Source organism: Pararge aegeria, chromosome Z (genome assembly GCF_905163445.1).
Source record: "Pararge aegeria chromosome Z, ilParAegt1.1, whole genome shotgun sequence".
NCBI classification, from domain to species: domain Eukaryota; kingdom Metazoa; phylum Arthropoda; class Insecta; order Lepidoptera; family Nymphalidae; genus Pararge; species Pararge aegeria.
In genome coordinates this window covers 1,197,287-1,210,270 of record NC_053208.1, presented here as the reverse complement: position 1 = coordinate 1,210,270, position 12,984 = coordinate 1,197,287, and the positions used below count along the sequence as shown (strand labels likewise).

The 12,984-nt window shown below is 36.6% G+C and overlaps 1 protein-coding gene across 2 annotated transcripts in view; it reads left to right on the top strand.

Moving 5' to 3' along the window:
* Positions 1-12,984, top strand: part of LOC120636027 (JNK-interacting protein 3) — a 58,384-nt gene that overhangs the window by 1,187 nt on the left and 44,213 nt on the right. For both annotated transcript variants that reach the window (XM_039907268.1, XM_039907267.1), the window contains exons 2-6: positions 2,313-2,468; positions 3,241-3,388; positions 3,795-3,911; positions 5,322-5,392; positions 12,339-12,489. In XM_039907268.1, coding sequence (XP_039763202.1) covers positions 2,313-2,468; positions 3,241-3,388; positions 3,795-3,911; positions 5,322-5,392; positions 12,339-12,489 — 643 coding nt within the window. The remainder of the gene's footprint in view (positions 1-2,312; positions 2,469-3,240; positions 3,389-3,794; positions 3,912-5,321; positions 5,393-12,338; positions 12,490-12,984) is intronic.

Below are 12,984 nucleotides of genomic sequence, written 5' to 3'. Positions count from 1 at the left end.
TTATTCAAGGAAAAGGACTTGCATAAATCAATGCAAAGATTATGTGTAATGTGCAGCTATTGAATAATAAGAAATTAAGATTTCTTTGCAATTTGAAATCATCTTTGTTCTGTATATATAATAAAGGTTTATTATTATTAATTAATGTAAAAAAAAATACAACATAAAGTAGCTTGCAGCAGAAAATATATGCTATCCCAATAAACATTTTTGGGTGTGGTACTCAAAATGTTATTGCCTCTTTGCGTAGCTTTTGGGCTAATAAACATTGGTGTCTTAATTATGGGATATAGCTATATCTTTGCAGGTTTTTTTTTTAAACAATAAGTAGGATATTTTTTTAAACACTATTAGGTTTGAGGTCTGGTTTAGTCAACAATAGTTGCCAATTCAGGTATACGCAAGCTGTAAACTGAATTCACAGGTCTGAAAATAGTGATATTTTCATAAAAGTCTATTATATCCAAAGCTCCATGGATCGTAATAATAAGTGAGCTCCATGAGCATCTTTAAAATACAAAACTAGACTTGCTAACCTTGCACACCCTTAGCATTGCAATCCACCATGCCTGAAATGGCCAGATTCAACACTTGGAAGATCTTGCTTAATCATCATAACAACTTACAAAACATCTGCTCATAGTCCACCAACTGATTGCAAGCAAACACAAAAAATAGTGTATATTGCACAGCCTAGTTAACAATAAATTAATAAAGCTTTAATTGTATATAATATACAGAAACTATTATAATAAAAACAAATAAAAATATCACACTAGTTTTTTCTGATCTGATTGTCTGATACATAGGCCTCTTTCAGGTGTTTCCAGGTGACCTTGTTCTGAGCACCTTGTTCAGATTATGCTAGCCGTCTGCATGATATCATCAACCTCTTTTCTTTTTGGGCTTTGTCAAAGATCAGATATTAGCAATATCTGATCTTTGGTCCATACATTGATTCAAGACTATATTAGTTAAGTTAGTTTTTTAATTTAAAAAAATGGTTTGATATTTTTCCAACTTAATTTGTGTAGTATAGTAATCTTTTCATTTAATTGAGTTTTCAAAGCAGGGGGTCCAGATGATGAGGGTGGAATTTATTTCTACGGCGTGAGGTGCGGTCAGAGAACGGAAGGAGGTATCAACGCAAACAACTCTACTATAGATTATTGAACCCAAACAACTCTACTATAGATTATTCAACCCAACACCAAAAGAGGAATGCCATACAATAGACCAGTGGGTTGCATAGAGGGTATACACAGGCTATGCAGATTATATAATATGAAGAAAATCTAAAGTACGAATTATAAATATCTTAATTCAAAAATTCATATTTTATTTATTTCAAGTAGGCCTAATATAAGCACTTTTGAAACATCAAGTCTGTTTGCTGAAGTAGTGTAGTGAAACCAGCAAGAAACTCAGCGGTTGCTCTTTTCCAACATCAACAACATGAAAGCGGAGCCGAATGCTTCCAAGCAACCTTGTCATTTTGAAAATCATCAATTATATAGTAATGTCACTGTAATTAATGTGTTTTAACATATTCTTTAAACTTATGCATTGGTAGGTCCAAAATTACCTTAGGAATCATTTATTTATTTATTTATTTATTATCAACTAATTAGTGCAGACAAATCCACTTACACAAATTAACAATTATATTATTATTCTCTTTATACTTTTGAACTACATATATGTTGACAATATGTTTTTTTTTTAATTAGTGTACAAGAATAGAAAAGTGAGAAATACTAATAATAATGCAATTCAAGCTATCATATTATAAAAGCGTATACTCAATCCCACAAATGACTTCTGTACCTTTTGCAGACAATATGCAGATGTCACTAAGGAAAGGTATTATAAGGGTTATAAAAGTACTAGTATTGGAGATCCCCTTCATTTTGTATCATCTGCATAGGTACCCTGTGCATACCCTCTATGCACGCCACTGCAATTGACTGCTTTGTGTATCCCGGATGTGTATTATATATAAATGTGCCATGAATCGTTGTGTTTCTGTGGTGGCTGGAATAATTTGAATTCCAAATACTATTTCTTATTTATTTGATTGTATTTTCTGATGTATTACTTGATTATGTTATTAGACGGTGACTTCAGACAACAAGGTTCTGGTTTTAGGTTTTTCTGTTAAAATAACCGCAGCTTGGAATTAGGAAAATATTGACAATTAATGCCTGGAAACTAGGGCACGGAGAGAAACTTGCAGAGCTAGAGTTGGTATCTTTAAATTAAGTAAAACCTTAATTATACAAATAAACTGAGAATATACTTCTGTTTCTTAGCTATTGGAGTCAGAAGATCACTATGAGGGGGAAAGAAAAGACCTGACTGGACGGCTGGAAGCTCTCGACAGCATTGTCCGTATGTTGGAATTGAAACACAAGAACTCCTTGGACCACGCCAGCCGTCTTGAGGAGAGGGAGAATGAGCTTAAGAAGGTAAGGAGCGTGTTGCTCATGTTCAATATTTTATTCTTGCACTACACAAATCACCACCAGTTACCATACCAAAATCTCAAGACGGTCAAAAAGCAAGTCACTTGCAATCACTGTAATAATGACTGAAGGTTTACTACCATCACATGAATGGCGCAACAGCGTGCGCTGTGAATTTAAGCTGGAGGTCCGGGGTTAGATTCCCGGCAAAGAAATTTGGGAATTTATAATTTCTGAATTTTCTCTAGTTTGGTCTGGTGGGAGGCTTTGGCCGTGGCCAGTGAACACCCTGCCGACAAAAACGTGCCGCTAAGCGATATAGTGTTCCGGTGCGATGTCGCGTGGAAACCGATTAGGGGTAAGACTACCATACTCCCTAACAGGTTAGCCCGCTACCATCTTAGACTGCATCATCACTTACCACCAGGTGAGATTGCAGTCAAGGTCTAACTTGTAGTGGAATAAAAAAAAGGGTTTTTCCAATTTTCTTTAATATGATTGAATACCATCACATCTGATGTAAGTGACCTATACCAAATATAAAAGGAAATACCTATCCACTCGTGATACGAAGGTACCCAAGTCGGGGAGTAAAGAAATTCTTACAGCAGGAAAATTGCATGAATCGGCTTAAATTCTCCTCCTATACGAGTTATATATCAATTTCAGGGTATGCAGTGCTTTTGTGCATTTATGAAGTGCACGCCACTGATTTCAGACCTTAGTAGTAATTGACCTATTACTTTTGATGAGATTTTTTTTTATCTTTGGACAGGAATATTCGAAACTTCACGAGAGATACACGGAGCTATTCAAAACTCATATGGACTATATGGAACGCACCAAGCTGCTTCTGAGCACGGCCAGTGACCGCAGCGAAGTTAGGGGCAGGTTGGGCTTGAATCCCGTCGGTCGTTCCAGCGGTGAGTGATATCACAATCAATAAAAAAATCGTCCTCTTACCGCTAGGCACAGCTCACAACTCTCATAAGTGAGTCGGTTTAAGAGCATTGCCCGTCACGCTGCTACGACGTGGGTCGTTGGGCTCGTTTAAAAAACAATACTTGTATCGAATCAGCTACACACAATCCGAAAAAAAAACGATATAGGGTTTTTAATGCCATTTTTATTTTTTATTCCGTGGCATTCCGAGAATTTAGATTAATGATTGTTTACGATGTTTTCCTTCACCGTCCTAGTTAAAAAACAATTAGTAATTAAAAAAAAATATATATATAAAATAGTAAATACAACAAGACCCGCTTTACAAGAATGTTTGTTTGTAATATTGGAACCGCTGGTTGTTAAGCATAATACACCCTTGTGCAGGTCCGATCTCATTCGGTTTCGCGTCGCTGGAGGGCTCTGTACACGCTGTGGAACAAACCGAGAGCATTCCGGGGAGTCCCGTGAGCCTCTCCTCATCACCGCCCACACCTCCCATTGGTGAGTTTGATGATAATTTAAAACGCCCTTACAAAATTTCTTAATTATGACGTCACTTCTATTTAAACATAATTTTGTACCATTTGAACTTCTAAAATATGAGTTTACGTCTTATTTTCTAGATCCCTACCAAATTATATATAACAGTGCAACAGAACTTTTAAATCTCAGACCAAAATGTTGCATAATTGTTCCAGCGTTATGGCCACGTTTATTTGCCGGGCCATCGGTAAATGGGAATCTTTTTGTTGTTGGAATAATAACCCCCTTTGGTCTTAAAGGGGTAGAATTGTAATATTAATCTTACCCAGAACCGACCGCTATGCCAGAGGAAAAAATGAAAAGAAGACATTGGGTACATGCAGGACTAACTTTGCGGAATTCCATGATATACAATGAACATAAAACAAACAACTCTGCAAGGGTAATAGCAAATGTATTACCCTTGCAGAGCAGGAGAATATGTATGGTGCTATTTATAGTTTCTTTAGCAATTATTCATTAAGTATGTCCTTGTTACATAGTTAAAGATTAGTGATTTTAACAAAAAACTGACCTAAATTATGTTTATATAGAAGTGACGTCATAATTTCGAATTAGGCGTTTCACCTGTCATAGCGCATTGCTAGAATTTGCAGTTTTATGTATTGAAAATAAATGCCTATCTAAATACGTTTTTCATAATACACGGATCATATTGTATGATAAATACAATATTTTAGCGATTCTTTGTTCTTTGTGTGCCTAGAAAGGATAACCTCAAAAAAGTTGTCCTAACATCCGCATGTTAACATTGCAATATTTTTTAATTACGTCTTGTTTAAAAGATAAGTTATTTCAATATTTAAAAAGACATTGTTTTTATACTATTGATGAATATTTAAAATTAAATTCTTTAGAAATTATTAATTTATTTGTATTCTTTGACATGTGCCCATATAAACTTAATTGTAATTTATTATTTTACTAGATGTGCCCTGCGGCTTCGCCCGCGTAATTTTGGGGGGCAGCATATTGCTACATAGTCTACACCTATAGTCATATATGAGATTTTGAGATTTTTTCACAAACATTTTTTTATCTTACGTAATTTATTTTTTCAATGAAGAGTATACTATATTATTTTTAATACCTACAAGAATATGTATAAAAAGTTTCATGAACAAACAAACTGACATTCTCATTTATAATATTAGTAGGGATTAATTGTATTGTATTATTATAAACATTATTTAATAATTTTAATTAATAATATTGTAATTGCTAATATCTTAATTGTACCTGGTAGTAACATCAATTGGAATTTTAATACTTCTGTGACAACAATTTGCATGCCAATTTGGCTTGGTATAGTTAAGATATTATTTTCTGTAACACCTATTTAAAAAAAAATGGATTTCTTGCTTCTAGGGTCAGAACTGGCTGCAGTGCGGACGGTGGAAAGGGCTCACCAAACCGACCCGATCACCCAACAGAGCCAAGTAAGAGTTTATTTGCCTTTCATATAAAACTTTATTCATGTGTTTTAGATCTTTTTACGCAGGGATTTCAGGGAGGTCTCTGGCGCATTGGGAAGCGTTGTGCTCTTGTCTTGTCGTAGACAATGGCGTGTACTGTGTTTCTTACCAGGGTATGCATACAGCAGGAAAATTGCTTAAAACGGCAAAAATTCTTCTCCTATACGAATTATATATAAACTTTAGACTAGGCAGTGCTTTTAGTTTGGATAAACCCGTTAAGAGGGGAAGCTCCGTCCTGCCCAAGGGTCGGAGGTAGCAATAAAGCTTTTCCCTAACGCCAAAAAAAAGGGCAGGCAATGCTTCTGTGCATGTGTGAAGTGCACGCCACTGGTTGAAGGTCCCGGCAGGCGTTATTTGGGATTTTATGATTTCTATATTTCGTCTGGTCTAGGAGGCGATGGCTATGCCGCCGAACGATTTGGCGTTCCGGTACGACGTCGCGTAGGAACCGCGTATGGGTTCAATGTAACGGATAATATTCTCGGAGTTTTGAAAGGACGTATTCCAGTGGCGTGCATAGAGGGTATGCACAGGTTATGCAGACAATATAAAATAAAAGAAGGAAATCTACAGTACGAATTATAAAAAAAAACATTAAGGATAGGCATTGTAAGAGTTATAAAAAGCCTTGCCTTAAGTATTTATAACTCGTACTGAAGATTTTCTTCATTTTGTATCATCTGCATACCCTGTGCATACCCTCTATGCACGCCACTGCTCGCGACCATGTTTCGGACCCGTAAGTCGTCACTGGCAACAACGCTGTGCGAAGAATATCCCTTACTTCCTTACTAATATGATAAATGCGAGAGTGAGTTAGTTTGTTTGTTTGCTCTTCTTTCACGCACTGAGCATACTGATTTTTGGCATAGAGTTAGTTGAAAAGAAAATAATTAAGGCTGTTATCTCGGGGAAACAAACGGTTTCCACGGGATTTGTATAGAACCGTAATAAACGCGAGCAACACTCAGTATTCCATATCACTTATTTGAAAAAATAATAATGTATGTGCATATATGTAATTATATATATCAATTTGTATACCTGTGTGAAGTCACAGCCTACAATTTAAATTGATAAATACTTGTTGATAGCTTATCACGGAGTGGAATTTATCGTGTACTGGGAAATCGGAATTAATGCGTTATGTAGCATCCATTATTGGAATCAATTAAATGGTATTTAATAACACTTCTACAGTATTTATTTGTTTTTTTTTTACAAAACACATTAAAATTGTCACGTGAAATCGAGCAAGCAAAAATAACAGGTTTTTATAGGCAGGGGCATTTGGGAATCTGTATCTGAATTTCCTCTGATCTGTGAGGCTTCGGCCGTGGCTAGTTACCACACTACCGACGAAAGACGTGTCGCCAAGCCGTTTAGCGTTCCGGTACGATGCTATGTAAAAACCGATTCGGTGTAAAGGGTTGATTGTAACTGAGAACACTATACTACTGTATTTTGTTAAATAAATAAATGTACTACGACAATATACACATCGCCGTCTAGCTCCAAAGTAAGCGTAGCTTTATTATGGGAACTAAGATGACTGATGAATATTTTTATGAATGATATACATAGTTATTTATAATATACATATAAACACTAAAGACACAGAAAAACTTTAATGTTCATGACACAAACATTTTCCAGTTGTGGGAATTTAACCCAAGGCCTTGGACTCAGAAAACAGGGTCGCTACCCACTGCGCCAATCGGCCTTCAAATTGTTATATTGTATACTAGCTGTTGCCCGCGTTCGTCTGCGTTTGATTTTGTTTTTTGATGTGGCATTTAATTTACTTAGTTGTAGTTCTAAAATAATTAAAGTATTCAGTATAACTAAGCCTTAAATGAGGGGTTTGCTGATGTCCGCTGCAGAGTTCTGTCCTCTATCTGCAACCACATTCAGATCTACACAAAGGTTGGGCAAAATTAAACACTTATTATAAACCTCTATAGTATAAAAATAATTACTGAAATCGGTTATAATTTTTCGGAGTTATGGTGTAAAATCGTGAAACACTCATCCCCTCTCCCAAAGGAACCGAGCTTAATGTCGGGATAAAAAGTATCCTATATTACTTCTAACACTTCCAAGAATATTTGTACAAAGTTTCATGAGGATCGGTTAAGTAGTTTTCGCGCGAAAGCGTAACAAACAAACTTACATTCACATTTATAATATTAAGGTAGGATTGATTATTGTTGTCTTTTTTCCAATAATTACAACTTTGTCAGTGCAAGTGGCCCAAACTAAAAATTGAATAAATCGATAACTGCCATACCTAACAGGTTAGCCAGTTTCCTTCTGAACTGCGTCATTACTTACCACCAGGTGAGAGTGCAGTCAACTTGCAGTAAATTAAACTAAAAAAAATGTTTCTTAAAACAGGTTAGTTGATCTATTGTCGCGTGTAAATGAAAACCGAAATAATACTTCACGGGCTTTAGAGGTACATTATGTACTGTCTCTGAGACTTATCTGTGAAACGGAGTTTTAATTAAACACTAAGGATGGAAAATACGTTCCTTATGAAATATACTTATGCACCCTTCAACGTTATTTCGTAATTCTGTTACACGTTGTATATACGAGTATGACGTAAGATTATAGAAAAATCCCATTACAGTATTAAGGATTGCTTAAACTATAGAAAAGCTTTGATGTTATTTGCTCTAACTTCATAGCTAACTATTAATTGACCATTGATGATGATAACAAAAAAAAAGTTACCTGGCAAGTTTCTTGTGGGCTCTTCTCGTTTGGAAGCATTAATAAAAGTAAAGCGGTGATAGCCCAGTGGGTAGGAATTCGATTTTCGGGGGGCCGAGTTTGAATCCCAGCACGCGCCTCTGACTTTTGTAACTTATGTGTGTTTTATGTCACCTGCTTCAACGGCTTAGGGAAATGTCGTGAAGAAATCTGCATGTCTGAGAGATTTCCATGTTCTCAAAGGTTTGTTAACTGTTAGAAAACTCAACGCGACATTTTGAAGATTCCTTTGTTAAAAGTGCAATTTGACAAAGCAAATTATTTCAATGAATGATCAATTTTTGAGAAGGCACCGGCTTTAGAAACGGGTTTTTTAGGGGTCAGGTTTCCAAAGAATTATGGTACTGAGTTTTTCGGTGTGGATTTTTAGGTGTGGATTCCACCAATACGCACTCGGCCAGCGACAGCCTTCACCCCTCCTAGTTGTGGGCGACCGGTGCCCTATCAATATTTATTCGATTTTGTATTACCCTACACATCTAGTTAATTACTAATCAAAAACGAAACCCCATTGTAAAAATACATACACGTAATGTAATACAATATTTATATTTTTTCAGCATATCGCGTGAAGCCATATATTTTTCTATTCATTTCATAATCGTTGAAGTGTTGCGTGTGGTTTATTCTTATCTTTATGTATATTATAAATTCTTAATAAAATATTTGTTACAGTGGTTAAAGTAATTTCCTTTGTAATAAAAAAAAAAAAACTATAGTTACCAGTCACGGATGTCGGATAGCAATCCCTCAGTATAAAACTAGCAGCCTACCACAATAAATAAATATACTACGACATAATATTGCGAAAAGCAGGCGTTACTTTGCGGAAATCCATGATATAATATTAAGCTTAATTTGCTACACTCCGCGAAAAGCAGGTGAATCTGTATGTAATTTATAATTTCTTCAATCCACACCAAACAGATCTTCCAAAATGTACCCTCTACGCACGTTTCGCTCCGAATCGGAGCATCCACAGGAGATGTTGACTTTACAATGGCGATCTTAACAATTATTCATTGTAAGGTCAACATCTCCTGAGGATGCTCCGGATAAATTACACCATACAGATTCTCCTGCTTTTCGCGGGATATAGCAAATGAAGCTTAATTTTCATATACAAAAATACGCCATCGCCATCTCTAGACCCAAAGCGTAACTTGTGGTATGGGTATTAGGTTGATTGATGAATATTTTTGTGCATAATATACATAAGTATTAAAATGTAGTGCATAATATATATAAGTACATAAGTAGTTTTTGTGTATAATATACAGATAAACACCCATGACACAAAACTTTTTCCAGCTATGGTCTCAGACCACAGCCTTGGACTAGCGGAGTCGCTAACCACTGCGTCAATCGGCCGTCAACTTATTGGTCCACAAACTAATATGCATCCGTTTAAACGGTACTGGGCCGGTTATTATAGTCAGTACCAACACACGGGGCTTTCAGAATTGAAAGTTGCGCAGTAGTCCACCACGCTGTCCAACTTCGGATTGGTAGCCTTTATATACATAATCAGAACATTATGTAAAACTCTCAGGCATGCCGGTTTCCTCGCGATGTTCTACTTCACCGTTAAATCAAGTGATATTTCATTGCTTAAAACTCACATAACTCCAAAAGTTGTAGGTGCGTGCCGTATGTTGTATATCATCATAAAATATGAACAGATAACGAAGATTATTCTTAGTCGACTACAAGTTAGCCCTTTTCTGCAGTCTCAGATTCGGTATGTTATGAAACAGTCTACTGTAGGGGGCTAACTTGTGAGAAGTACGGTAGTAAAATTAAACCTATAACCGAGGGAAGCGGCGTAGTGGGAACATACAAATAATCATAAATATTTATTTTGGTATATTATAATAGATCCACTTATTCTAACGAACACACCAAATTAATTATAATAGAAAGTATTTCTTACATATTTTACAATTATTGTCTCACATCACCTCGCACTGAACTGTGATTATTTTATTAAAATCGTCACATCATCGTATTTAGCTCAGTTATTATCTCCAATTTCTGGTTGGCGGGCTTAGACACCATTACTTTCCTAACCGTCCCGGTTACAATAGAGTTAGAAGTAAAACGTATGCAAGTCGAGGAAAGGCCTTTTACTGGTATCTGTAATGAGGTATCTACATACCTCTATAATAATAAATATAATACGACAATACACACATCGCCACCTAGCCTCAAAGCGTAGCTTTTGGCATGGGTATAAGATGACTGATGAATATTGTTATGAATAGTATACATAAATGCTTATAATATTCAGATAAACACCCAGAGACTGAAAAACATTCAATTTTCATCACACAAACATTTTCCAGTTGTGGGCATCGAACCCACAGCCTTGGATTCAGAAAGCTGCTAACCAATCGTTTGCGAAATGCAATCTATCTAAACGATGTTGGCATTTACCACAAGATCAAAGGTTTCGGCTAACTAAGCACGGTAGGAGATCTGCTGATCGGCTACTGTCATCATAACTATCCCGACCAAGTGACGTCCACTGCTGGACATAGGTATTTTGTATAGATATTAGATACTGTACTACTGTGTCGAACAACCGTCGCTTTCTTCTTCTTGTCCTTACGCCCCGGCCTTATTAGGTCTGCAAATCATATAGTATTCTTCAAACTTGAAGACTTGATGTTTTGACCCAGCTGTCGACGTCGCTGTTGACGTCCACCCTCTTCGCACACAACCTTATCTCCTCTTTGTACTAAGCTGGTACTGAGAATTTCTTCACAAAAAAACCCAAACAGTGTTTCGCCTGATCCGGAAATCGAAATTAGGATCTGGTGATCAGGTATACTTAGTTCCCAAGAACGTTCTCAAAAATGTCTGCAGTATACCATGTAGCGTGGTGGACTACGACCTAAACCCTTCTCATTCTGAGAGGAGAGCCCGCACCGTGTTTATAATGATGACCAGGCAGACCTTCGCATGGATTGAGCCACACGATACAATGGTGATCGCAAGGAAAATATTATAGTTTAAAGCTAGAGACAGACTGCACTTGTGAAAAATATGTCACTGTATAACGAACCCCAGTAACACCGCACTAACAAAGAGTTTCCCTCTGCTACCGTTCGCTTTGTTACATCCATCGTACTCACACTCGCACCACTCTGAGTAGTGTACTGAACTGAATTTTGATTGCGTACACGTCAATGGGCGCGTATACACGTACGCGCACTCCCTTATGATCGTCATCTCCCTGTTTTGAGTGAAGAACTGCTCTTGGGACAGTAAACGGCACACGGGTACCACTTCACCGCTGCGATTCTTACACTCTGTTAAATAATCACTGTTTAAATTTGCCGCTAAGCAGTTGAGACTGTTTGTAGTAGTGCATTGGTAGCATTTTAAACTGCTACTGTTACTCAGAGTGAGTAAAAACACAGTCAAGTTGAATATATACCACATTTTTGGCTATTCAAATTTGTATTTGAAACGAATGGTCCAATCTGTGATACGATTTCGTTATGTCACAACATGTCAAGATGAAGTTTACCAAATTTGAACACAAATGGCTTTTTGGAAAACCAAACGATAAGAAGTTTATAATTTACTTTAATTAAAACTTTTTACCATTAAGTTTGTGAAATCCATTGAGTAAACGAACAAAAACATAGTAGGTACTTACATAAAAAAACTCTCATCTTTTTTGAAACATGGGGCGGAATGTTGAACGATATCCAAGCCAGCACTTTTAATAAAATTGTTGTAGGTGACACACCGTAGCGTGCATTATGGGTATGCAGATTATATAAAATGAAGAAAATCTCCGAAACGAATTATAAAAATGCAAGGGTAGGTTTTTATGATTATTACAATGCCTACCCTTAAGTATTTTATAACTCGTACTGGAGATTTTTAATTATATTATCACCTTGGATATCCTGTATGCACGCCACTGGGGACACACTGCCTTGATTGGATCTAGTGATTCTAGGCCTGAACGTTAGATTGTAACTAAATTTGGCTACGCTAGTCATATATGCACACTCCAGACGTTAAATCCAAGGTGTCGCCGTTGACGGATACTAGAATAGATGAATTATGATTTATATTTAGAATTTAGAATTCTATTTTATCGGAATTCCAGGCAACTTCGCCGGTAGCGCCTCCGAACGCGAACACGGGCAGGTCGCAAACCAAGAGCGAGAAGCGCAGCGGGAACACGCTGTACCAGGAGCTGGCATTCCACGACACCGAGGCGAACATCAACGAAGTGGACGACGGCGCCGACTTTACCGGTAACTGTATTACCATTATGACACACAGTGGTGGGGCCACAAGTCACCGATTTTTGGAAGTGAAAACTTCTTCAGGCCAGTTGAGCTCTTTCTGGGTGAATAAAGACCGTGAAACTCGCGACCTTGACACCACGCGCATTTAAATAACAAATTACAAAACATATATTGCGCTGTACAATACTTCCACGATAGTATTCACGTTTGTGGTTCAAGAACAACTCCCGAAAATAAGTTTTGGATGATTTTCTTTTCTAGCGTCTACTAATGAAAAAAAATTATAGATGAGTATGAATTCTTGGTAAATTTCTTCTTAAGGTTTACTTTCAAATAAAGTCTTCTATCTGGTATTAAAGATATTGCGATTTGAAGTTGTTAACGTAGTGGCCTCTTTGGTCTCAAGATTTTTTATTTTTCGCAGTAATTTACAAGCGGAAGCGAATTTGAACTAAATATCTTAAACATTCAATTTAGCCAAAAATTTAAATTCATTAAGGC